At 38.9% G+C, this 25,935-nt stretch overlaps 1 protein-coding gene across 3 annotated transcripts in view; it reads right to left on the bottom strand.

Moving 5' to 3' along the window:
* Nucleotides 1–269: 269 nt before the first annotated feature.
* LOC111160860 (contactin associated protein like 5) overlaps nucleotides 270–25,935 on the bottom strand; it is an 823,942-nt gene continuing 798,276 nt past the window's right edge. For all 3 annotated transcript variants that reach the window (XM_022524243.1, XM_022524244.1, XM_022524245.1), the window contains 3 exons: nucleotides 5,449–5,667; nucleotides 3,887–3,958; nucleotides 270–1,296 (listed from right to left, as the gene is read on the bottom strand). In XM_022524243.1, the coding sequence (XP_022379951.1) occupies nucleotides 1,100–1,296; nucleotides 3,887–3,958; nucleotides 5,449–5,667 (488 nt within the window). In that variant the 3' untranslated portion in view covers nucleotides 270–1,099. The remainder of the gene's footprint in view (nucleotides 1,297–3,886; nucleotides 3,959–5,448; nucleotides 5,668–25,935) is intronic.

Raw genomic sequence — 25,935 nt, 5'->3', positions numbered from 1 at the left:
ATTCACTTTTTTCACCAGATCTTTGGTGAGTGGATGGAAGGGAAGAATCCTGCTTGGTATTTCTCTTCTTTCATGCAGTTTTTAAAAAATGATTATTTTGTTTTTGTTTTGTTCTAAAGCTCAGTTAAGATGGTTTAAGCTCTTTAATGAAACTGGGTACTATTTTAGACTTTTATTAGAGTTTTTTTATGCTGAAATATATATATATATATATATATATATATATATATATATATATATATATGTCTGTATATAATCCAAGAAAAACCTATATAGCATTTCTTACAAAATTGGAAGAGGTGTTTTTGAAGTTATAGAACATCTACTTCCTAGCAGCTTTCTTTTTTACCTTCTAGTTTCAAGCTACTATTTCCCATGCTTCCCCCAGGTTTATGCTATTGTGTGCTGTTCTAAAGTGTCAGCCCCAGGAGAGAGTGGTAAGAAAGGAGCAAAGGAATAGCTCACTACTATCAGGAATCCTATATTTGAAATACTCAGGGGATAAGAGTCAAAGTGAAAAAAGGTGATGAGTTAGGGCTATGGGCGTCCTTATGGTAAGGAAAGTCAACACAAAACAAACCTCTCTTATTCCTTTAAAAGTGTCACTGAAGTGAACCAGGCCTTTAGCATCTTTTTTCTTTACCCTGAGTTCCCTGGTAGGAATGAACTTGAGGTGGGGGAGGATGTCAAGGATGAGTGTCATACGCGTAAGTCACAGAGCTCAGGTTCAGAGTAAGCCTGAGGTTTAATGAGAGACAGAATGGCTATGGAACTAAAGAGTGCATCTTACTTAGAAACTGGAAATACATAACTAAATATGCACATGTGCACACATGTGTCTCTTCTTTGTCTAGAGGAGTAAAGTCAGTCTCTTAAGTGATCATTATCACCACAATAAGTTTGTCAGAAAGGAAGGCAGTGGCCATAGCTGCCTGATCTTCTGGGCTGGATCAAGGGGATCGATGCTGTGGTTGATACCGGTATGTGCCAAAAATAATTGGCAGACAGGAAAAGGAGAATGACCAAAATTAAAATATAGGAGAAAGGAGAAAAATTTAACAACAACCCAAAAGAGAATATTAGGTGACCCTGCAGGTTTTCAGATGAAATATTCCCGCTTACACTCGCTCACTGTGTTTTGCAAGTCAATGTCATTTCTAAAGGAACTGTCCAAATTTTCTGGGTATTCCTTCTCCTTCATCTGGTTAGTACGGTGTGACTGCTTATGCTGGTAAAGGAACCGGGTCATGATGCCGATGATAGAGAAGATGATGAATATCACCACAGCTATTACTCCTGTCGATAAAGAGGAAGGAAAGAGAGAAGGAAATCATCAGACCATGCACTCAAAAGAGGTGATTCAGCCTAAACAGAGAAGCCACTTAGCAGAAAGAAACAAAAGAAACCAAACAACAAACTGCTGCATGCCCAGAACTGAAGTCCAGCTGAAATGTGTTCAGTCTTCAGTTACTAAAAAAAATCTCCTCTTTCAGACTGGCCAGGAAGAAAACCAGTGTAAATCAGAGAATGCCATCATATAAACATGGACTCAGACTGGCAAAGGACTTCTTAATTATTTCTTCAAGACTTGATTTAAAGAATGCAACAGAATCATTTAATTAGCACATTTGTCATGTTTAATCATTTCCCACTTCTTGCAACTGAGTATTTCAGAACTACTTTAGCACCCTGGAAAACCATTGGTGAAGTGTCCCAGACTTCAAAACATGCTCTCCTGATGTAAATTCACTTAAGGTGTATGCTTGCTTTGCTGAACATGTTTTGTTAATAATGACAACCTTTCCAAACACGTAGGGTGTTCCTACACTGCTGTGCACTCTGCTAGGCATGGGACAGCTCAGAGACAGTATGCCTCTGTCGTTCAGAGATTGAGAGCCAACTGAAATGACAGTCTTCTTCCAGTTAGGTCAGATTTCTGCCTGCTTTGACTGCATGTGATTTTACTGCATCTACTCGGCAAGTTGCCCTCGCTGACTCGAAGGTCTTGTCTGTACCTTTGCCAAGAAGCCTCTCGGGATGCGAAAAGCAAAGTCAGCAAAAAGAGGGTGAAAATGTAGGAACTGGTGACTTTTAAAGAGAGAATTGTTCTATAAATGAACGTAGGATTTTCAACATTAAAATATGAGAAGTATTTATGATATTCAAATATAAGTTTATTCCCAAGAAAGCCCATATTTTAATGTTTTTGTTTTTCTTTCTAAGTAGAACATATAGTGACAAAATACGTTTCTTTTAGAAAGATAGTTTTGGACATCCTGTATCCTGATTTACATAAGCATGGGCATTTAAGAGTTAAATATATTGACTGCCCATTTTCTCCTGATTTGTTTTAGCGCCAGGGCCATGATTAAGACTGCATACTTTTTTTTTTTTTAAATATTCAGAAACCACTATGCAGCGTTTTCCCTGGCAAAGGACTTCTTAATTATTTCTTCAAGACTTGGTTTAAAGAATGCAACAGAGTAAAACCACCTAAGTTAACAAATGTGAATACACTGGGTGGTAGTGAGTTACTCCCCTGACCGGGGTGCAGCTTTATGGGATAAAATATGGAATCAGTTTCCACTCCTTCAGTACACAGACTGTTCAGAGTTAGAGGAGTTTTCCCAAAGGATTGAGATGCCTTTCCTGTTCTTAGAGGCTCACAGAAGCCTCTAAGTAACTGAGTGGGAAAATGTCAGCAGTCACAAGTCTTTTCTCCCCCTGTCAAACGTGAAATTTTAGCAAGAGAAACAGGCACTACATTCTTTCCTGTGTTTCTTGCTTCCAAACAAAAATCAGGTTGGACCCTCTTCCCTGAAGCAGAAACTCAGGTCAGACATTTTAAGAACTTCCTTAACATGGTTTTCGTTCCTCACAACTACATTATAATAGTGCACTTCTGTGCTCCCACAAGCATTTGCACTTCCTTCCTCAAAATATCATTTTCTAGTTCCATGGTTGCTGTGAGTTCATTGTGGACAGCATCTATGGCTTTCACCCATGTATTCCTATGCTCAGTGTGGGGCCTGACCCTTAGCTCAGATTCATTAAATAGAAGTTAAATGAATGGATACTGCTGACTTTTAAAAGAACTCCATCTGGTGTGGATCCACTAATTTAGCCTGCCAGAGGCAGCAATGGGGGTACCTGCTAGGGCTATGGTTCTTGGATTGCAATGAATTCAGTCTCTCATGGGCATCTTATATTAAACAAGGTTTGGGAATCATTCTGTGTTGCAAGTCCCAGAATGGGGGGGAGAAAAAATAAGTTACTGAAGGCAGCAGCCAGGCTGTGGCAGGACAAAAAGGGGTGAGACCGAAAGGCAGTGAGAAAATGGAAAGACAGGGGAGGAAGGAGGGAGAACTGAGCTCACAGCAAAGCAGACAAGATCTGTATCCATAACCATATGTGCTGCTAGATTGGAAACTCCATTCCTATGGGCTTCACCCTGCTCATTAGATCCAACCCAAATCACTTGGTGGAGAAAACCAACAGGACTGGGGCTTCACCAATCTGTCTGACCCAACATGGCTTCCTCCCATATGTTTTATTGGTGTGCTTTGTTTGTGCTTTAGGAAAACTAACAACTAGATGAAATGAACGGAGTGCACACTGCCTGTCACTAAGTAAATGTTCCAGCTGTTGACTCAGTAGTCAGCTGCCTCATGGATCGGGGCAGGATGAATCCATGGTGATGGGGATGATAGGCGAAAGGGTGCCTTTGATCACATCCATGACTATTCATGAAAAAGCTCATGGTCTGGAAGATCATGCAGGGTTCTGGATACTAGATGGCTATAATTAAGGAAGGAATCAAATAAATTTCTCCCAAGTACAGAATCGCTTATGGCCCCTCTGCTTTCAGCAATAAGGAATGACTTACCTCCAATGACGGCCGAGTCACTTCGAACAGCATTAGTGAGTGGTTCTCGTTCATCTGTCTTCCCAAAGGGATCTGCAAGGAGTAAAAGACATGGCATTTCACTCCTCATTCTGGATACAGGAAGGAGGTGCACAATATGGATTCGAGATGACACATCTCTGGATTAGACCAAGTGCTCTCAAACAGTTGTGAGCTTACATTTTTTTAGAAACCCAAACAAACTTACACACAAAAAAGCTCCTGAGGTACACAACTTCCACCCCATAGTTCTGTAACTATTAGCTTCTATATCAGCTATAAGATAATGGGCTGAAACAGATGATGGTAGAACCCACCCATATCTGCTTTTGCCTACAGTTTACTTCTTGGCCTAACCTAGAGGGCCCTCTCTGCTTTGTTGGACCCTCCCTCCTCATGACAATGGCCTCTTACCTCAAGCATACATATGATTTCTGTTTCAGAGGTTTCTTTAGCTGCACAAGGATCCGGAGTCCATTGACAGGGAAAGACAAAAGTGCTGGAGGATTAACACCCCCAAGAAACCCTCACTGACAGAGAGAGGCATTTCACTACACGTACATTAACATGTATGGTAGAAGAAGAAAGAACATCAAATTTGAAGGCATGGAGACCTGGCTTTGAATCTTGATCTGCCACTTGTTGGCCTGGTGACAGTAAGTTAGATGCATTTTTAAATAACAAATCTGCAAATGTATTAAAAGGGGGTAATGATACCCATATGCATATAGCACACATGGAATTTTCAAGACCTATAGCATCTGCCATCAGTATCCCTGTATCCTCAAGGAAATGCCTACAACATGACTATTGTTTTTCCTGCTTCACAGATAAGGAAATTAGATTGAAGCTATTTAGTAACTTGTCTGGAGTTATAGAATTTATCCATGGCAGAATCAGAATTCAAATCAAGGCTAGTCAACTGTCCCATTCTTTTTCCTTCTATTATACCTCACTACTGCCAGGAAAATACCAAGCTTGGTGATGAGTAGGCAGCAGCAAAACGCAGTCCCCTTTCTTAGTTCATGATTAATAACTTCTTTGACAGTTGATTACCACGCTTGATTAAGACAAATCCTAGAGATATTTCAAGACACTATGATGATGGTGAGTAACGAAAGACAGAGAAGGTGTTTTAGGGAGTAGTAAGATAAGAGAAGATTTATGGATGATAATAGTGTGGGACTTTCCTATTATTATGGAAGGCTGATTTTAATTACATGAATTACATTAGTTCAACAACCAGCCTTCCTCTTTCTGACCCTAAAATATATATATATATATATATATATATATATATATATATATATGAGTATTAAGTTCTAACTACTAACTATTGAGTTCTAACTACTCATCTATTAAAAGTAGGATTATATTCAATACATATAAAATTCAACCATAAGAAACCAGTCATAATTCTTAACTACCTGTAATCATATAAAGTAAGGACTTGTGTAATACTAGCCTTCAACCTAGAACTTCTTGAAGATATCGAAAGTAGTGCTACCAGAAGAAGGCAGTTCCCTGAGTATTCTCCTGTGTACCTGATGAAGAGTGAACTGTGGTCACTGCATTCACATCCGCATCCATCATGGAGCCACAGCTAGATTCCGTCAGGGTCCCATGGACAGTCACAGGTGCAATGGTGGTGTGACGCAGGGCTGCCTTCAGGGGTGCTACCTGGTTATACTGGACTGAAGACAGGCATCCAACAAAACCCAGGGTGTTGGCTTTGGCAACTACAGAATCCAGTCCAACATGCTCTGCAACATGAAAGACACGCCTGTGTTTTGTGTTTGTTTGTTTTTCAAATTATGCTCTATATCCTTTTAAAATAATATTTAAAATTACAGAACTTACCTTACAATTCTTTGAGTAAGGGAAACCATCCCCTGTCTCTCCTCGTCTTCTCTCCCCAAACCTTACCCTACACTATAAGCATCAATTTATCAATCACATATCATGGAAAACTGTTAGGGCCATCTCTGCTTTGAATTAATATTTCAAACTTCCAAATTCTCATTCATATATTTTATGAACTGTAACAAAGACTTAATAAATCTGTTCTACACTCTGGATGTTTTATAAAATTCTTTCATTATCCCCATCACCATTTATCTATAGATGCTGGGGATTAGTTCAAGCACACTACAGTGCTCATTACATTGCACTCAAAAATGTCACAAGTAAAAAGAAAATGAAAAGAGGTGAAGAGAACAGAAGTCAAAGTGGCTCTTCCAGAAGTTTCTCACATTCAGTGCTGTATGTGGACTGTGTAAACTGACCATCGACTCAAGATTTTCACCTGCTTAGTTCTGTTCATGGTACTGATTGGGGGGCACTGATTTTCTGATAGCAATCTACCAAAGTAGCTTTGAGTCTTTGTAAAAGGTGAAGAGGCAATCATTTATGATTCACAGCAAGGTCTAGCATCTTATTTTCTTCAAGATTTGTATTAAGATTACTCAGTAGCCCCTTTCTCTCTTTTAGCAAAGATCATTTGAACAAATTGCTAAGACACAATTACATAAAACTTCAATACACATGAACTGCTTCTTTTTTTCTTAAGGTGTAACAGTTTCAACCTACCTAGATGGTTCAAATAGTTATTGTATTATCATAATCTATTTATCTTCTGGAAGAAGACAAGGCCTTCCCTTTCCACCCAGCAGGGATTATATTTTATTTCAAATCTCTAAATGGTCAAAGTGCCTCCATGTATCTCCAAGTGAGAATTATTTTGGTAGCATGTAGAAAGAGATGTAATAAGAATATGGAAGGAAAGGAGGAATTAACACCCCTTTATAATGCCTTCTCTAATTTTGTGCTTATATTCTCTGCCTTCAACACCCATATAAATCTCACTAGTTTATCATCTCTCTCCTTATTGGAGAAGGAAAGAAACCATGTGTATTAATTTTATGCAGCCATTATAACAAATCACTGCAAATGTAAACAATTTAAATTAAACAATGTAAAACAACACAAATTTATTGTCTTATAATTCTGTAGAAGTCTGACATGGGTCTCCGTAGGCTAAAATCAAGCTGCTGGCTTGATTTTAAAACCTCTCCTAGAGGTTTTAGGGGATAATCCATTTCTTTGCCTTTTCTAGCTCCCATGAGCCACCTACATTCCTTGGCTTGTTGTCCTCTCCCCAGATCTTCAAAGCCAGATCTGTTGCATGTCTTTGTGTCTTTCCTCCATAGTCACTCCTGCTTCTAATTCTCTCCTGTTGCTTTCTTTTTTTCACTTTAAAGACTCTGGTGAATACAGTGAGCTCACTCAAAAGTTTCAGGTTATTCTCCCTATTTTAAAGCTAGCTGATTAGCAACGTTAATTTCATTTGCAACTTTACTCCTCTTTGCCACTTAACCTAACATATTCACAGGTTCTGAGGATAGGACTTGGATCATTATTCTTCCTACCATTATATGTCTGAGAAACCATGAGAATTTTCTGGGTAATGATAATGAAAATTTAACAGAGATGTAAAGTGACACTTCTTCAAAAGTTAAAGAACATTGGAGCAGGGGGAAGAAACTACTGATTTCCAAATATTCCAATAAATATCCTATAGTAGTGGTACATATTTGTTACTCATTAAAGGATCACACATATGCTTATGTTTATTTCTCAATATGGACTCCAAAAGACTCTCTCAGAAGAGACTTTTTGAATATTGTTATGTAACAGTTTCCCAGGCCAACAAGCCTTCTTTAATGAAGACAGCGTACTTTTGCCAAATGGCACTACAACTCAGTGTACCCTGCTGTAATTCCAAACACACATTCATTACTGATTGGTAGTTCTCAAGGGGTAAAGTTAGAGATTAGAGCATTTAAAAGAAGAGGCAGAAGACAGGAGAAGAAAAGCAGAAACTGACATAAAGTTTTTGCATTGTAGGATTTCAAACCAGTGGAAAGTAACAAGTCATTGTCATTATGCCTTAAGGGTCTAAGTCAAAAGTGCCAGATCTCATTCCCAGAACCCAGTTAGAAAGAACCCTAGATCAGGGCCAAGGTCCTTGGAAGACATCATTCTAGTGACTGCTAGGGATACAAGCTCCAGGAACAAGAAAAAGCACATGGATAAATTGGGGGAAATGACAGACAATGACTTTCTCTTCTTTTTTTTTTTTTTTAAGATTTTATTTAATTATTTGTCAGAGAGAGAGAGGGAGAGAGAGCAAGCACAGGCAGACAGAATGGCAGGCAGAGGCAGAGGGAGAAGCAGGCTCCCTGATGAGCAAGGAGCCCGATGTGGGACTCGATCCCAGGACGCTGGGATCATGACCTGAGCTGAAGGCAGCTGCTTAACCAACTGAGCCACCCAGGCGTCCCTGACTTTCTCTTCTTAAAGGAAGAGATGTTTTGAATAAAGTCTTATGTCTAAAGTGTATATTTATTCTAGGTGTATAATAAAGATGGAACCCTGGAGATGTTTCTGAAAAGAAATGAAGAGGATAAAAATCCCTGATAGGAGAAAATACTCCCAGTACAGGGCCGGATATAATGATTTCTCAGATCTTTACATATATGGAGAGCTTAATTAATTAATTAATTAAAATATATATTAGGATAACTCCAAATTATTTTTTCTTCATATAGCCTTGTTAACTAATATGTGGTAGGGAATAATCATTTACCAAAAGAAATTTAAAAGCTACAAATACTCAGTGGTCCCCATCTATTACAAGTACCTATTATATAACTATGCAATAACTGGTTTTAAAGTATTTTTCTTTTTCCCTCAAAAGCTCTTCCAGATACTATTCAAAATTTACAAAGGAAGACAATGACACTTAGAAAGGTTAAAAGATTTAAAAAAGACAATATGGCGAAGTTGAGGCTCAACTATAGTTCAGGTTATAACTTGAAACACAGGATATTTTTTTATTTATTTTAACTCTTCCTGTCAGTTAACCTCCCTCTGCTGGAGACACCTGGTTTGAATTCTATCTCCACCACTTTCTGTGGATTACTGACTAAATAAACCTTTCTGGGATTTAATTTCTACAACCAGAAAATGGAGATACAATGCTAACTTGTTGTCAATCTCTTTTACTCTTTATATTTCTTTAAGATTTGTTTATTTATTTTACAGAGAAAGAGTGACAGAAAGAGAGCTCAAGTGGGTGGAGGGGCAGAGGGAGAGGGAGAGAGAGAGAAGCAGACTCCCCTCAGCACAGAGCCCTATGCTGGGCTGGATCTCATGATCCTGAGATCATGTGCCCTGAGCCAAAACCAAGAGCCAGATGCTTAACTAGCTGAGCCACCCAGACACCCCTAATTCTTTTTATTTGTAACTGAAATTGAGTTGACATACAATAGTAGAGTAGTTTCAGGTGTATAACATAGTGAATCGATAATTACACATTTTAGAACATACCACAAGTGCAGTTATCATCTGGCACATGTTAGTAAAATATTATTGACTGCATTCTCTATGCTGCACTTTTCAGCCCTGTGACTCCTTTATTTTCTAATTTCAATTTTGTACCTTTTAACCCCCTTCACCTGTTTTATCCATCACTCATCTCCCTTTCCTCCAGCAGCCACCAATTTGTTTTCTATATCTATGGGTCTGATTCAGGTTTTTTATTTGTTTGTACATTTGTTCTGTTTTTTAGATTCCATATGTAAATAAAGTCATATGTTATTTGTCTTTCTCTGTCTGGCTTACTTCACTTCGCATTATACCCTCTAGGTCCACCCATTTTGCTGCACATAGCAGTTCTCATGATTTTTCTGGCTGAGTAATATTCCATTGTACATATATAACACAACTTTTTATACATTCATCTGTCCATAGATATCTGGGTTACTTCCATATCTTGGCTATGGTAAATACTGTAAAAAAAAAATTAAATAGGTCAAGATGGCGGAGAAGTAGCAGGCTGAGACTACTTCAGGTAGCAGGAGATCAGCTAGATAGCTTATCTAAAGAGTGCAAACACCTACAAACCCAACAGGAGACTGAACAGAAGAACAGCAATTCTAGAAACAGAAAATCAACCACTTTCTGAAAGGTAGGACTGGCGGAGAAGTGAATCCAAAGCGACGGGAAGATAGACCGCGGGGGGAGGGGCCGGCTCCCAGCAAGTGGCGGAGCAACGGAGCACAAAATCAGGACTTTTAAAAGTCTGTTCCACTGAGGGACATCGCTCCAGAGGCTTAACCGGGGTGAAGCCCACGCGGGGCCAGCGTGGCCTCAGGTCCCGCAGGGTCACAGAAGGATCGGGGGTGTCTGAGTGTCGCAGAGCTTACAGGTATTAGAACGGGGAAGCCGGCTACAGAGACAAAGCTGAGGAGTGAGCTCTAAGCTCGGGGTTACCTTGAACCGGTCACAGGCTCGGTCAGCTCAGAGCACGGCCAGAGGCCAGGGTAATGGGAGTAATTGGGTGCTGTTCTTTAAGGCGTACTGAGGAGTGGGGCCCCAGGCTCTCGGCTCCTCCGGGCCGGAGACTGGGAGGCCGCCATCTTCATTCCCGTCCTCCAGAACTCTACGGAAAGCGCTCAGGGAACAAAAGCTCCCGAAAGCAAACCTGAGTGGATTCCTGAGCCCGGTCCTGGTAAAGGCGGTGCAACTCCACCTGGGGCAAAGACACTTGAGAATCACTACAACAGGCCCCTCCCCCAGAAGATCAACAAGAAACCCAGCCAGGACCAAGTTCACCTACCAAGGAGTGCAGTTTCAATAACAAGGAGAGCAGCGGAATTCCAGAGGAGGAGAAAGCAAAGCACGGAACTCATGGCTTTTTCCCCATGATTCTTTACCCTTGCAGTTAATTTAATTTTTTTTTCTTTTTCAATTTTTTTTCTCTTCTTCTGCTAATTTTTTTTAACTTTTACCCTTTTCTTTTTTAACGTTTTTTTAACTAGTTTATCTAATATATATATTTTTTCCATTTTATACTTTTTCTTTATTCGTTTTCTTTCTTTATTGTTTCTTTTTTTTTTTTCTTTTTTCTTTCTGAACCTCTTTTTATCCCCTTTCTCCCCCCTCGTGATTTGGGATCTCTTCTGATTTGGCTAAAGCATATTTTCCTGGGGTTGTTGCCACCCTTTTAGTATTTTACTTGCTCCTTCAGATACTCTTATCTGGACAAAATGACAAGGCGGAAAAATTCACCACAAAAAAAAAGAACACGAGGCAGTACCAAAGGCAAGGGACCTAATCAATACAGACATTGGTAATATGTCAGATCTAGAGTTCAGAATGACGATTCTCAAGGTTCTAGCCGGGCTCAAAATAGGCATGGAAGATATTAAAGAAACCCTCTTGGGAGATATAAAAGCCCTTTCTGGAGAAATAAAAGAACTAAAATCTAACCAAGTCGAAATCAAAAAAGCTATTAATGAGGTGCAATCAAAAATGGAGGCTGTCACTGCTAGGATAAATGAGGCAGAAGAAAGAATTAGCGATATAGAAGACCAAATGACAGAGAATAAAGAAGCTGAGCAAAAGAGGGACAAACAGCTACTGGACCACGAGGGGAGAATTCGAGAGAGAAGTGACACCATAAGACGAAAAAACATTAGAATAATTGGGATTCCAGAGAAGAAGAAAGAGAGGGGAGCAGAAGGTATATTGGAGAGAAATATTGGAGAGAATTTCCCTAATATGGCAAAGGGAACAAGCATCGAAATCCAGGAGGTTCAGAGAACCCACCTCAAAATCAATAAGAATAGGTCCACACCCCATCACCTAATAGTAAAATTTACAAGTCTTAGTGACAAAGAGAAAATCCTGAAAGCAGCCCGGGAAAAGAAGTCTGCAACATACAATGGTAAAAACATTAGATTCGCAGCAGACTTGTTCACAGAGACCTGGCAGGCCAGAAAGAGCTGGCATGATATATTCAGAGCACTAAACGAGAAAAACATGCAGCCAAGAATACTATATCCAGCTCGGCTATCATTGAAAAGAGAAGGAGAGATTAAAAGCTTCCAGAAAAACTGAAAGAATTTGCAAATACCAAACCAGCTCTACAGGAAATATTGAAAGGGCTCCTCTAAGCAAAGAGAGACCCTAAAAGTAGTAGATCAGAAAGAAACAGAGACAATATACAATAATAGTCACCTTACAGGCAATACAATTGCACTAAATTCATATCTCTCAATATTTACCCTGAATGTTAATGGGCTAAATGCCCCAATCAAAAGACACAGGGTATCAGAATGGATAAAAAACAAAACCCATCTATATGTTGCCTACAAGAAACTCATCTTAAACCCGAAGACACCTCCAGATTTAAAGTGAGGGGATGGAAAAGAATTTACCATGCTAATGGACATCAGAAGAAAGCAGGAGTGGCAATCCTTATAGCAGATCAATTAGATTTTAAGCCAAAGACTATAATAAGAGATGAGGAAGGACACTATATCATACTCAAAGGATCTGTCCAACAAGAAGATCTAACAATTTTAAATATCAATGCCCCTAATGTGGGAGCAGCCAACTATATAAACCAATTAATAACAAAATCAAAGAAACACGTAAACAATAATACAATAATAGTAGGGGATTTTAACACTCCCCTCACTGAAATGGACAGATCATCCAAGCAAAAGATCAACAAGGAAATCAAGGCCTTAAATGACACACTGGACCAGATGGACATCACAGATCTATTCAGAACATTTCATCCCAAAGCAACAGAATACACATTCTTCTCTAGTGCACATGGAACATTCTCCAGAATAGATCACATCCTCGGTCCTAAATCAGGTCTCAACCGGTATCAAAAGATTGGGATCATTCCCTGCATATTTTCAGACCACAATGCTCTGAAGCTAGAACTCAATCACAAGAGGAAATTGGGAAAGAACCCAAATACATGGAGACTAAACAGCATCCTTCTAAGGAATGAATGGGTCAACCAGGAAATTAAAGAAGAATTGAAAAAATTCATGGAAACAAATGATAATGAAAACACAACGGTTCAAAATCTGTGGGACACAACAAAGGCAGTCCTGAGAGGAAAATATATAGCGGTACAAGCCTTTCTCAAGAAACAAGAAAGGTCTCAGGTACACAACCTAACCCTACACCTAAAAGAGCTAGAGAAAGAACAAGAAAGAAACCCTAAACCCAGCAGGAGAAGAGAAATCATAAAGATCAGAGCAGAAATCAATGAAATAGAAACCAAAAAAAAAAAAAAAACAATAGAACAAATCAACGAAAGTAGGAGCAGGTTCTTTGAAAGAATTAATAAGATCGATAAACCCCTGGCCAGACTTATCAAAAAGAAAAGAGAAAGGACCCAAATAAATAAAATCATGAATGAAAGAGGAGAGATCACAACTAACACCAAAGAAATACAGACAATTAGAAGAACATACTATGAGCAACTCTACGCCAACAAATTTGACAATCTGGAAGAAATGGATGCATTCCTAGAGACATATAAACTACCACAACTGAACCAGGAAGGAAGAGAAAGCCTGAACAGACCCATAACCAGTAAGGAGATTGAAAGAGTCATCAAAAATCTCCAAACAATCCAAAGCCCAGGGCCAGACGGCTTCCCGGGGGAATTCTACCAAACATTTAAAGAAGAACTAATTCCTATTCTCCTGAAACTGTTCCAAAAAGTAGAAATGGAAGGAAGACTTCCAAACTCATTTTATGAGGCCAGCATCACCTTGATCCCAAAACCAGACAAGGATCCCATCAAAAAAGAGAACTACTGCAACGCCTGGGTGGCTCAGTTGGTTAAGCAGCTGCCTTCGGCTCAGGTCATGATCCCAGCGTCCTGGGATCGAGTCCCACATCGGGCTCCTTGCTCATCGGGGAGCCTGCTTCTCCCTCTGCCTCTGCCTGCCATTCTGTCTGCCTGTGCTTGCTCTCTCTCCCTCTCTCTCTCTCTGACAAATAAATAAATAAAATCTTTAAAAAAAAAAAAAAAAGAGAGAACTACAGACCAATATCCTTGATGAACACAGATGCAAAAATTCTCACCAAAATACTAGCCAATAGGATTCAGCAGTACATTAAAAGGATTATTCACCACGACCAAGTGGGATTTATTCCAGGGCTGCAAGTTTGGTTCAACATCCGCAAATCAATCAATGTGATACAACACATTAATAAAAGAAAGAACAAGAACCATATGATACTCTCAATAGATGCTGAAAAAGCATTTGACAAAATACAGCATCCCTTCCTGATCAAAACTCTTCAAAGTGTAGGGATAGAGGGCACATACCTCAATATTATCAAAGCCATCTATGAAAAACCCACCGCAAATATCATTCTCAATGGAGAAAAACTGAAAGCTTTTCCGCTAAGGTCAGGAACACGGCAGGGATGTCCGTTATCACCACTGCTATTCAACATAGTACTAGAAGTCCTAGCCTCAGCAATCAGACAACAAAAGGAAATTAAAGGCATCCAAATTGGCAAAGAAGAAGTCAAACTATCACTCTTCGCAGATGATATGATACTATATGTGGAAAACCCAAAAGACTCCACTCCAAAACTGCTAGACCTTGTACAGGAATTCAGTAAAGTGTCAGGATATAAAATCAATGCACAGAAATCAGTTGCATTTCTCTACACCAACAACAAGACAGAAGAAAGAGAAATTAAGGAGTCAATCCCATTTACAATTGCACCCAAAACTATAAGATACCTCGGAATAAACCTAACCAAAGAGACTAAGAATCTATACACAGAAAACTATAAAGTACTCATGAAAGAAATTGAGGAAGACACAAAGAAATGGAAAAATGTTCCATGCTCCTGGATTGGAAGAATAAATATTGTGAAAATGTCTATGCTACTACCTAAAGCAATCTACACATTTAATGCAATTCTTATCAAAGTACCATCCATTTTTTTCAAAGAAATGGAACAAATAATCCTAAAATTTATATGGAACCAGAAAAGACCTCGAATAGCCAAAGCAATATTGAAAAAGAAAGCCAAAGTCGGTGGCATCACAATTCCGGACTTCAAGCTCTATTACAAAGCTGTCATCATCAAGACAGCATGGTACTGGCACAAAAACAGACACATAGATCAATGGAACAGAATAGAGAGCCCAGAAATAGACCCTCAACTCTATGGTCAACTCATCTTCGACAAAGCAGGAAAGAATGTCCAATGGAAAAAAGACAGCCTCTTCAATAAGTGGTGTTGGGAAAATTGGACAGCCACATGCAGAAAAATGAAATTGGATCATTTCCTTACACCACACACGAAAATAGACTCAAAATGGATGAAGGACCTCAATGTGAGAAAGGAATCCATCAAAATCCTTGAGGAGAACACAGACAGCAACCTCTTTGACCTCAGCCGCAGCAACATCTTCCTAGGAACATCGCCAAAGGCAAGGGAAGCAAGGGCAAAAATGAACTATTGGGATTTTATCAAGATCAAAAGCTTTTGCACAGCAAAGGAAACAGTTAACAAATCCAAAAGACAACTGACAGAATGGGAAAAGATATTTGCAAACGACCTATCAGATAAAGGGCTAGTGTCCAAAATCTATAAAGAACTTAGCAAACTCAACACCCAAAGAACAAATAATCTAACCATGAAATGGGCAGAAGACATGAACAGACATTTCTGCAAAGAAGACATCCAGATGGCCAACAGACACATGAAAAAGTGCTCCATATCACTCGGCATCAGGGAAATACAAATCAAAACCACAATGAGATATCACCTCACACCAGTCAGAATGGCTAAAATGAACAAGTCAGGAAATGACAGATGCTGGCGAGGATGCGGAGAAAGGGAAACCCTCCTAGACTGTTGGTGGGAATGAAAGCTGGTGCAACCACTCTGGAAAACAGCATGGAGGTTCCTCAAAATGTTGAAAATAGAACTACCCTATGACCCAGCCATTGCACTACTGGATATTTACCCTAAAGATACAAACGTAGTGATCCGAAGGGCACATGCACCCGAATGTTTATAGCAGCAATGTCTACAAGAGCCAAACTATGGAAAGAACCTAGATGTCCATCAACAGATGAATGGATAAAGAAGAGGTGGTATATATACACAATGGAATACTATGCAGCCATCACAAGAAATGAAATCTTGCCATTTGCGACGACATGGATGAACTAGAGGCTATCATGCTTAGCGAAATAAGTCAATCGGAGAAAGACAACTATCATATGATCTCCCTGATATGAGGGAGAGGAGATGCAACATGGGGGGTTAAGGGGGTAGGAGAAGAGTAAATGAAACAAGATGGGATTGGGAGGGAGACAAACCATAAGTGACTCTTAATCTCACAAAACAAACTGAGGGTTGATGGGGGGAGGGGGGGTTGTGAGGGGGGGGTGAGGTTATGGACATTGGGGAGGGTATGTGCTATGGTGAGTGCTGTGAAGTGTGTAAACCTGGTGATTCACAGACCTGTACCCCTGTGGATAAAAATATATGTTTATAAAAAATAAAATTAAAAATAAAATTAAAAATAAAATAAAGCAAAACAAACAAACAAAAAAACTTGACTTACTACATTAATTTGGAAACACTCAGCTTTTGAAAGAAAAGTTATGCCCCTCTATTAAAAGAAGTGGATTCTTTTAGCCACAGAATGTATAGCTCTTCACATGGTCATAAGTATTTGACACAAAGAGTTTAGTTGAGCCAATCCAGGCTAATTTTAGGCAAGAATTTTATTCTGGATTAAAAAAAAAAAGGAGAAAAGATCAGCAATTTGCCAAAAATAGACATAGCTCTAGGATGTAACATGACATTTGCTATATGTCAAAAGCCATTTATGACTTTTGAATCCTAAAGTGTCAAAATACAAGCCATACAGACCCATTCAACTTGAGCTTATAAGAGTAAAATGTTGTACCAACATTAAATATAAAGGAAGATGATATTAATAGAATGTATGAACTGTATATACAAGTAAAGAGTTTTTCCATTAAGGGTTCATTGTGGCTTTCAGGTAATACAGAAGTAGTCTGAAAATGTAACTACAAGGAGTATCCAAAGGCTAAGAACCGTAGCCTACAGATAAAAGCTTTTAACCCTTAAAGGGGAATAATAAACAGTATTAAAGAAATACTTGGCATTTCCTTAATGTGTTATGCTTTTCATGTATGTTCATTTTGTATACCTTATGAAAATATTCATCCTTGTGAAGTGACAAAGTATGAGATAGTTATATACAATTACCAGTTATTAAAATCAAGACATAAGATCAAGAAATTGTCTACAGCAAATTTAAGGAGTCCCTGGCCAACCCAGGCCTGGAACTTAGGTCTCCTGGACTTTATCCTTTTTTTTTTCTTCTTCCCCATTACATCATACTTAACACACTTCTGTAGGTATTTATTTTTGATAGCATGAAAAGAAACCTTACCTCTGTAGCATGACTTACAGCCATTTACTGTCTCATCTGCCTCCACCCATCCACCCCATCTGGATTACAGACAACCTGAACTACCTCGTCTTACCTGAACACCTAAACAGGCACACACTCTGCCAAGAAGGCCTTTCTGTCCCTTAAATACATGGAAACTATCTGCCCCTTCACAGCAAAACTTCCATCTGTTTATTGGCCACCCATGGCAACCGTTCAGTCTGAAAGAGTGGACTTAACAATTGTTAGCAAGCAGACATTTCCCTACCTCTGTGAGTTTTCATTTACTTTGAAGGATTTATTTAACAGACCCCCCAATGGTTTCAGGCAGTAAGTCTTATGGTAGGGGCAGATCACTGTGGCTATGGGAGCACAGAAAAGATCCTGAACACAGTTTAGGACAGTGGAGATCAAACTCAGTGTGTAAAAGAATTTCCAGCAAAATGTATGAAAATAACTTTTTTTTTGGATCTCTAATCATTCTGTAGGTTGGTCTGTTGTGGAGATACTCAAGAATTTGCATTTTTAGAGCACATTGTTAGTCACATATGATATGGATATTTCATGGACCACATTGAGAAACACTGATTTAGGAAAGATAGCTTGGAATAAATGTATTTAAATAAATTCGTAAATGATGAACGGACAATAATCATGCATGAGTGGGTGTGCAGAGGGTTCCAGTAAAGCCTGTGTAAGGCCTACAATAAGGAAGTTTAGCACATTTAAAACACTGAAAAATCAGGTTATCTTTCCTTTAAATTAAAGCAAAAGGGGGTGCCTGGGTGGCTCAGTGGGTTAAAGCCTCTGCCTTTCGCTCAGGTCACGATCCCAGAGTCCTGGGATCGAGCCCCGCATCGGGCTCTCTGCTCAGCGGGGAGCCTGCTTCCCCCACTCTCCCTCTGCCTGCCTCACTACCTACTTGTGATCTCTGCCTGTCAAAGAAAGAAAGAAAGAAAGAAAGAAAGAAAGAAAGAAAGCAAGCAAGCAAAAGATGATGTTAGAAAGACAGGCAGGAGCCAGAAGGAGGCATTTTACTTCTATGACCTTATTTATTTCACAATATTGTTTACAAGTCTATCCCCTGACAAGATCGGAAGCTTCCTGCTTTCGGGAGCACTGTTCTTTTCATAGTTCCACCCTCATTAACTAGCACACAGTGCCCATCACACACACACTGTGTGTTTGGTAAAGACTTGAAGAAATTAATGAATGAAAAAATACATGTTCCCTAACGTGAGCAGTAACACAGCCTAATCGGAGATATTTACATCCATTTCAAACTTCTTCATTCTGGCCATTGATCAGCATATAGTTTCCTTACTTTCACATTCACATTCAGGACATGTTGTGTGGAACTCTCTTTGATGAGGCCAGCCAAGTCCATTAATATTTTGTACAGCTCTGCCATGAGTGCACATGGAATAGCCTCCTCATTATTTCAGCACCTTGATACCTAGAGCTAAATGTACTATTCATATGGCGTCTGAGTGGCCATGTACATTTGGTTGCTATGTGTCCTAGTGTCCATCCTCTTCATAATGATCCCGTAGACTTTAAGAGTCAGGGCCTATGAATTTGTTCTTCATGTGGCTGAGGAAGCATCTTCCAAACACCGTATGGCAGCCTCTTTTTCTGAAAGTCCCTTTGTCGGTGAGCACGTCTTTAGACACCTTGCCAAGAAGCACATGTCCCCTTCTCTTCCTCTTAGTCTTTAGCACTGAAACCAGGTGACTTTCTTTCTAATTCATTTCCTCAAACTTTGTAATTGTGTGTGTGTGTGTTTATTGGTTTATCTTTTATGCACTACACTAGACAACAATTTTTATGAAGAAAGCATACTTATTTGCTTACCACTAACTACCGATTTTCTAACATAGTATTTCAGACATAGAGGTTGTTAAATAAATCTGTTGGATGATTGACAGAGTCCACATGGCACAGGGTCTCCCCATAATAGGTCTTCCATGACTCTTTGAGTAAAAATACAGACATACATATATACATACATATGATAATGATACAAGAAGACTAAAAAATAACCAGGCTAGTTCAGTAAACAAAAGTTCTACCATTTAAAATTCATTATTTGAACTGGACAACTCAGTAGATGAACTATATTTTTCATTGTAAAATTGGGTTGCTTAGTTACGTGCCTGATGCAAAGGCACCTGTATGGATGAGGGATAGTGACTACTGAATCAGTAAAACCTTAGCAACAATATCCAAATCTAAAAATTCTAGATATGATACCCCAATGTCAATTCTGCTCGTTTTCCATAGAAAAATCACCTCTTTGACTTTAAGACTGGGATTTGCAATCTGATGTAAAAGTCCATTCTTTGGGATTCAAAGAAACAAAAATAATTCCTCCTGGGGTACTAAACATTTGATATGGGGTCAGAACCAAACTCACATGTACTAATTTGTACCTACGTGTTTGTTCTGTTAAAGGAAATAAGCAAAACTGGAGTCTTGCCTGTTCTAACAGAAAAATCTTTTAACAGAGTCCCAAAATAATCTAGAGAAATATATTCTACTAGGATATGAAACTGCTACTTTGGAGTTAAAAGCACCAAGAAGAGTAAAAACCATCCTGAGCACCTTTAGTGCTTTGATGTTATTCCTCTCTCTCTCTCTCTCTCTCTCTCTCTCTCTGTTTACAGATTTAAATGAGGCAAGGAGCACTCTGAGTATGGAAAGTGAGGGCTCCTCCTCTGTGGCTGCCCCAACCTCATGCTTGAGCAAGGTGGCTCTACAGTTCCAGGCATCACACCATCACCCACATCCAGATCCAGTCAAGTTCAAGGGTTGGGAGAGTGGGTGGGAAATAAAGACTGCCTCATCCCTCATCCTATATTTCTTTTTAAGAATGAAGAATCCTGGGGCATCTGGACGGAAAAGTCCCTTAAGTGAAGCACTCTTGGTTTGGACCCATTGTTTCAGCTCAGGTCATGATCTCAGGGTGGTGACATCATGCTCAGTAGAGTCTGCTTAAGTTTCTCTCTCCTTCTCTGCCCCTCGCCTCCACATACATGCTCTCTCTCTGCATAAAATAAGTAGATACATCTTAATAACAAAAAATGAAGAAACTTTTCTCAGAAACACAGCTACTCCACTACCTTTCAGACTTCCTCTAATTGGACAGGTTGTGTCATGTGCTCATGCCTACTCCAATCTCTGAAAGTGAAAATGGACCATCGTCATTTGCTTGGACCAGCAGTTCAAAGACCTGTTTTTGGTCTCAAGGCCCATTTCTACTCTTAAAAATTTGGAAAAGAATATTGGATATCCATAACCCTTTTGTATCTATCAATAACTCCTGTATTAGAAATGAAAGCTGAGGAAATTTTAAAACAAAACCTCAGAGCACATATCCCAATAGCTGTCTGAGTAAAGATATTATCACACATCTTGCAGCCCCTGAAAAAAACCATTTTACATTTGTGAGAGAACATAACAAAGACACATAATCTCTAGTATGAAAATGAAGATGGTTTTAATATTGTGAATTCTCTAAAAAGGTCACAGGATCAGGGCGCCTGGGTGGCTCAGTTGGTTAAATGACTGTCTTCGGCTCACATCATGATCCCGGAGTCCTGGGATCGAGTCCCACATCAGGCTCCCAGCTCCATAGGGAGTCCACTTCTCCCTCTGACCGCCCCCCTCATGCTCTCTCACTCTGTCTCTCTCTCACTCAAATAAATAAATAAAATAAAATAATTTTTAAAAAAAGGTCCCAGGAGGGGTCCCACTCCCAATGACCCCTGGACCAAACCTTTAAAACCACTGCTTCAGACCAATTAGGAAGTATCCTCCAGGACTGTAGATTGAGGAAAACTTTCCAGAAGCACATGACTTCATGGAAGAGCATGAATGTTTGAGTAAAACCAGATTTTTTTTTCTATCATATGGCAGTTTTATTTTTATTTTCATTTTTTATTAACATATAATGTATTATTTGTTTCAGGTGTACAGGTCTGTGATTTATCAGTCTTACAGAATTCACAGAGCTCACCATAGCACTACCTTCCCAATATCCAATACCCAACCACTCCATCCCTCTCACCCCCCTCCCTTCCAGCAACCCTCATCTTGTTTCCTATGATTATGAGTCTCTTATGGTTTGTCTCCCTCTCTGGTTTCATCTTGTTTCATTTTTTCCTCCCTTCCCCTATGATCCTCTGTTTTGTTTCTCAAATTCTTCATATCAGTAAGATCATATACCAGAATTTTGTTAGGAAGGGGGAATTAAATCAAAATGGATGGTGAGTAGATCACCAATACTGAGTTGCAAACACACAAACCAACAATCTCTGGAAGCCAAGCAAGAGCCCTATTTACACACACATAAATATATACACATACAGACATAAGAACCCATCTAAACAACATTAAATAACAACGTCATTTCAGCAAACAAAAGAACCACACATTTGGTTTAAAAAGCAGTTATTTTTGATAAGCTATTTGTTGACCTTTTATAAATATCTGATGTCTAGGTTTAATTACCTAAATTTGGCTGCTCTAAATAAGGAATAATAGAGCTATTCATTAGGGACTGAATAAAGATGAAACAGGCAAAATTGCCCTATTGGTGATGATCATATTTGGTGTTGTCTTTTTTTTTCTTTTTTTGTCAATTATCTTCTATTCTGGTGTGAACCTGTATCACATACCTCATCACACTAGACACTATTATATGCCTATGTCATTCAGGATGACCTTTGAAATACTGCTCCATAATAATACTACAGGTACTAGTTACTGAGCATCTATCAGATTAAGTGGTAAAGATTCACACAGACAAATGGCATACATTAGCTTTAAGAGTTGGAAAAGACAGAGTAGTGTAGAATTATAACTTCTCTGTAATGAGAAAAGTAAATTTATAGGGATTCAAAGTCACTGTAACTAAAACTCCTGACTCTTCCATTACATTTTTTCCTCTTATGTACCATACTATCCCTTTGAACCCACACACCGGAGCTTAATAACTAAGTCTCCAGCACAGCTTGCTTAAAAATGGTTTCTCTTATAAGTTTAAAAAATGGTTTGTCTTATAATTTCAGACAATAAATTAGTATACTATGGAGATATTGTGGTATGGTGAGGCTATAGAAAACCTCTATAAGGAAGAGCCATTTTTAGGTCTACTGGGCCACGGCCTGGGTTTGGGGTAAGGGAGAGCAGCACCTTGGGGACAGAGGCCAGTGCAGACCTGAAGTCTGTGTTCTGTGGCTGTGTGTCCCTCAGAGTGACTGGATCGGCATGGTCCAAGGGCCTGGCACCTAAACTTTCTGGGAAGCTAGCACCATCTATTATGCTGTTCTTAGGAGCTTGTTGGGGAGGGAGGACATATTTGTCTTTGCATCTCTAGAGTGTCACCCAACATCTAATTGATGATTTTTTTATATTAAATAAGTAGGACACATTAAAATAACATTTGTGACATGTTAACTATGAAGAACACACTTCATCTCTTTAGCCCTCAGCCTGATAGGTGAAACTGAGTTGATCATAATACATATTTTGAAGGTTTGGTTTTTAAGACCTACAGTGTGGTAGAGAATAATATTGCCCCAAAGATGTGTATGTCCTAAACCTCAAAACCTTGAATACATCATTTTATGTGGGAAAGGGATTTTGCTGATTTGATTAAGTTAAGGGTCTTGAGAGGCAAAGATTGTTTTGGGTTATCCAGGTAAACCCAATGTAATCACAAAGGTCCATATAACAGTGAGGCAAGAAGGTCAAAGGCAGTAGCAGGGGATGTGATAAGAGAAACTTCTTGCTTAGAAGTTTCAACAATTTGAGGCAAGTCTGTAAGCTAAAGAATGCAAGAGACACTATAATGAAAAGGAAAAGGAAAGATATTTGCCCCTGAAAGCCCCAAAAGGAACACAGCCCTATTTAATTTTACCCTCATAAGGCTTATATAACACTTCTGACCTCCACAAGTATATGATGAATTTATGTTGTTGTAAATCACCAGGTTTGTGACAATTTGTAACAGCAGCAAGAGGAAAGCAATGTGCATAGGGACATTCTTTGTGAATGTTAAAGTGGTTCTGTTTCTATTTTTAAAACATACTTAGATACTAATATTTTAATGGCTATATAACAGTGGTAATTTTATCATTTAAATATTTCTATTCAGTAAAGTTGGTGATTGCAAAGTCTCCACTTTGTATGTCTCTAATATGCACAAATTTCAATTATCACAATTTAAATCACACCAGTCCTCAAGCAACATAATTCAAGTTTCAGGGACCATAGTGGACTAACTGGGAATAATTGCATAAAGTACAAATTCTCCTGCTAGCTCTTCAGTCAACAAACAAACATGTAAATTATAGATGCTCAGCATAATTAGTGACCAATCACATCATTTCTTTCAAAATCTATTGGTGATTGGTCACTGGGGCATCTATTATTCAGTTCCCACACAGACAGCAAAGCACAGAGTTGTGTCACTTCTTCATCTCTCAATGATAAGCCCATGTGACATTTTCTAAAAATAGATAAAAAGGGGGAATTGGTCAACAAAGATGAATATACAGCAAAGAAATAAAAAACAACACTGAAAATTAAACTCAGACGTAAAGGGATTCATACAAAGGAATAGCTGACCATGGAAATGCTGACATGTGCTGTTTGACAGACTCTAGATCTGCAGCCACAGGAAATGAAGAAGTGGGTTTGTGACAAAAAGAATGACAATGTCCCAGGGGAAGGGCTACTAGTAGAAATCTTTACATTAAAGGAACTCTTCAAGACATTTCATGTCATTGAAAACACAAAGGATAAAATATTAGAAGCTGATCCAAATGTAGGGGTAAGACAGTTAACCATGGCCTAGAAAAGATATTTCCTCCCTATTTGCCATATAACAAGAAGTAAGCACTGTGAAAACTACTCTTCATACATTTTTAACAAGCACACTAATTTTCAATGTTTCTAATTATTTTAGGTGACAGTGTACTAAACAGATATTAGTTTTTCTATTTTTTTTATTTCCCCAAGAGAGCTTTTAATGCTGTAGAAAAACATTAAAAGTCATAGAACTACCAAATTTTTTTCTCATGAGTTATTAAGAATTTTGTCCCAGGTGCAGTGTATGTGGTCACTTTTACTGTTCTGCAGTACTGTGTGAAGCGTGGACTGCCTATATCATATTCATCATGAAAAGATAACTTAGAGGGCACCTGGGTGGCTCAATAGGTAAGCATCTGCCTTTAGTTCAGGTCATGATCCCAGGGTCCTGGGATCCAGCCCCACATCAGGCTCCCTTCTCCCTTTCCTCCCCACTTATGATATTTCTCTCGCTAACTCTGTCACTGTCTCTGAGAGACAGAGATCTCTCTTTCAAATAAATAACTAAAATCTTAAAAAAAAAAAGAAAGAAAGAAAAGATGACTTAGTATTACCAAATGCTATTTTAAGTGCCTTATGACAATCAAACATCATTTGTGCTATTACTCCCATTTCAAAGGTTAGGAAACAGAGAAAAATAAATGAACAAACAAACAAAAAAAGTAAAACAATATACCCAAAGTGATAGAGCTGACATTTGACCCAATCTGTGTAAACTCAGTCCCAGACTGCAGGATACGATACTGTCTTCCTCTGTCATGCTGCTAACACTCATAGGGCTTCAGGGATGCACCAGGCTTTGTGCTCTTCAAGCTAAATGAGCATCGCTGTTGTGATGATCATATCACAATGATCTTGGAGAACAGGAACTATGCTATTTTCCATGCTACAGAATAAAGAAATTGGGGTTTATAGAGGTAAAACCCCTTGTCCAAGTTTCCATAGTCAGTGGTGAAGCTTTATTCCAGACAAAGAGCCCCAGATGTGGAAGTGTAGAAACTCAATAAATATGTTCAGTGTTTAGAACTTCAGATTCTATTCTATATGTGTTTTTTCCTCAACATGGTATTTTTTTTCATGAATTTAACCTTCTTCAGCAAAATGTATTCACCCCAGAGAACCAAACTCTTACTGATGAAAGGAGATGTTAATTGACTCATAACCTAATGAAGTAATGATGTTTGGTGGTTAGTTACTATGCTCTTCTTCAAGAGCATATTTATATTTTAAAATGAATCTTCAAAGATTTCATGAAAAGAAGAAGCATATTTCTGAGCTTTCACTATAAGAGGTGTCCTGGAATTAGTGTGTTTTATAGCATGCTTCAGATCATGCCACAAATTTAATTCAGTAAATGGTAATTGAGGACAAACTGTATACAACATAGGTTGAGCCTGCTTAGCTTTTAAAGCAGGCACATCACAATTATAGTGCAGCATCCACTAGCGGGCAATGGTCCCAGCCCAGAAGCCTCCTCCTCCAGGCCATCTCCTGTCCTTCCTCCACAAACTACAGAATTCACACAAGGTGGCCTCCAGAATAATTGAGGTCAAACTGGTTCCATGACCCAGATGTGAACAAAGATTTTATCCACTGACTTCTCTGTAAGGCAAGGAACCCATAAGAGATTGTCCCAACTCTCAGTCATCAGTTCTTGGTAATTTATATCATTGTCCCTATCAGAGTTTTTGGGTTTGGCTAAAAGAGTGCCATTTCCTTTCCTATTTCTCAATCTGACTCAGGGAGTACAAAATCACAAATTATCCATATTATTTATTTGAATTTGGCCGCATGTATTGAAAATAAGAAA

This window comes from Enhydra lutris, unplaced genomic scaffold (assembly GCF_002288905.1).
Source record: "Enhydra lutris kenyoni isolate GAN:26980312 unplaced genomic scaffold, ASM228890v2 scaffoldscaffold78, whole genome shotgun sequence".
NCBI classification, from domain to species: Eukaryota; Metazoa; Chordata; class Mammalia; order Carnivora; family Mustelidae; genus Enhydra; species Enhydra lutris.
The sequence above is the reverse complement of the archived record's forward strand: the minus strand, read 5'-3'. Positions and strand labels throughout refer to the sequence as shown.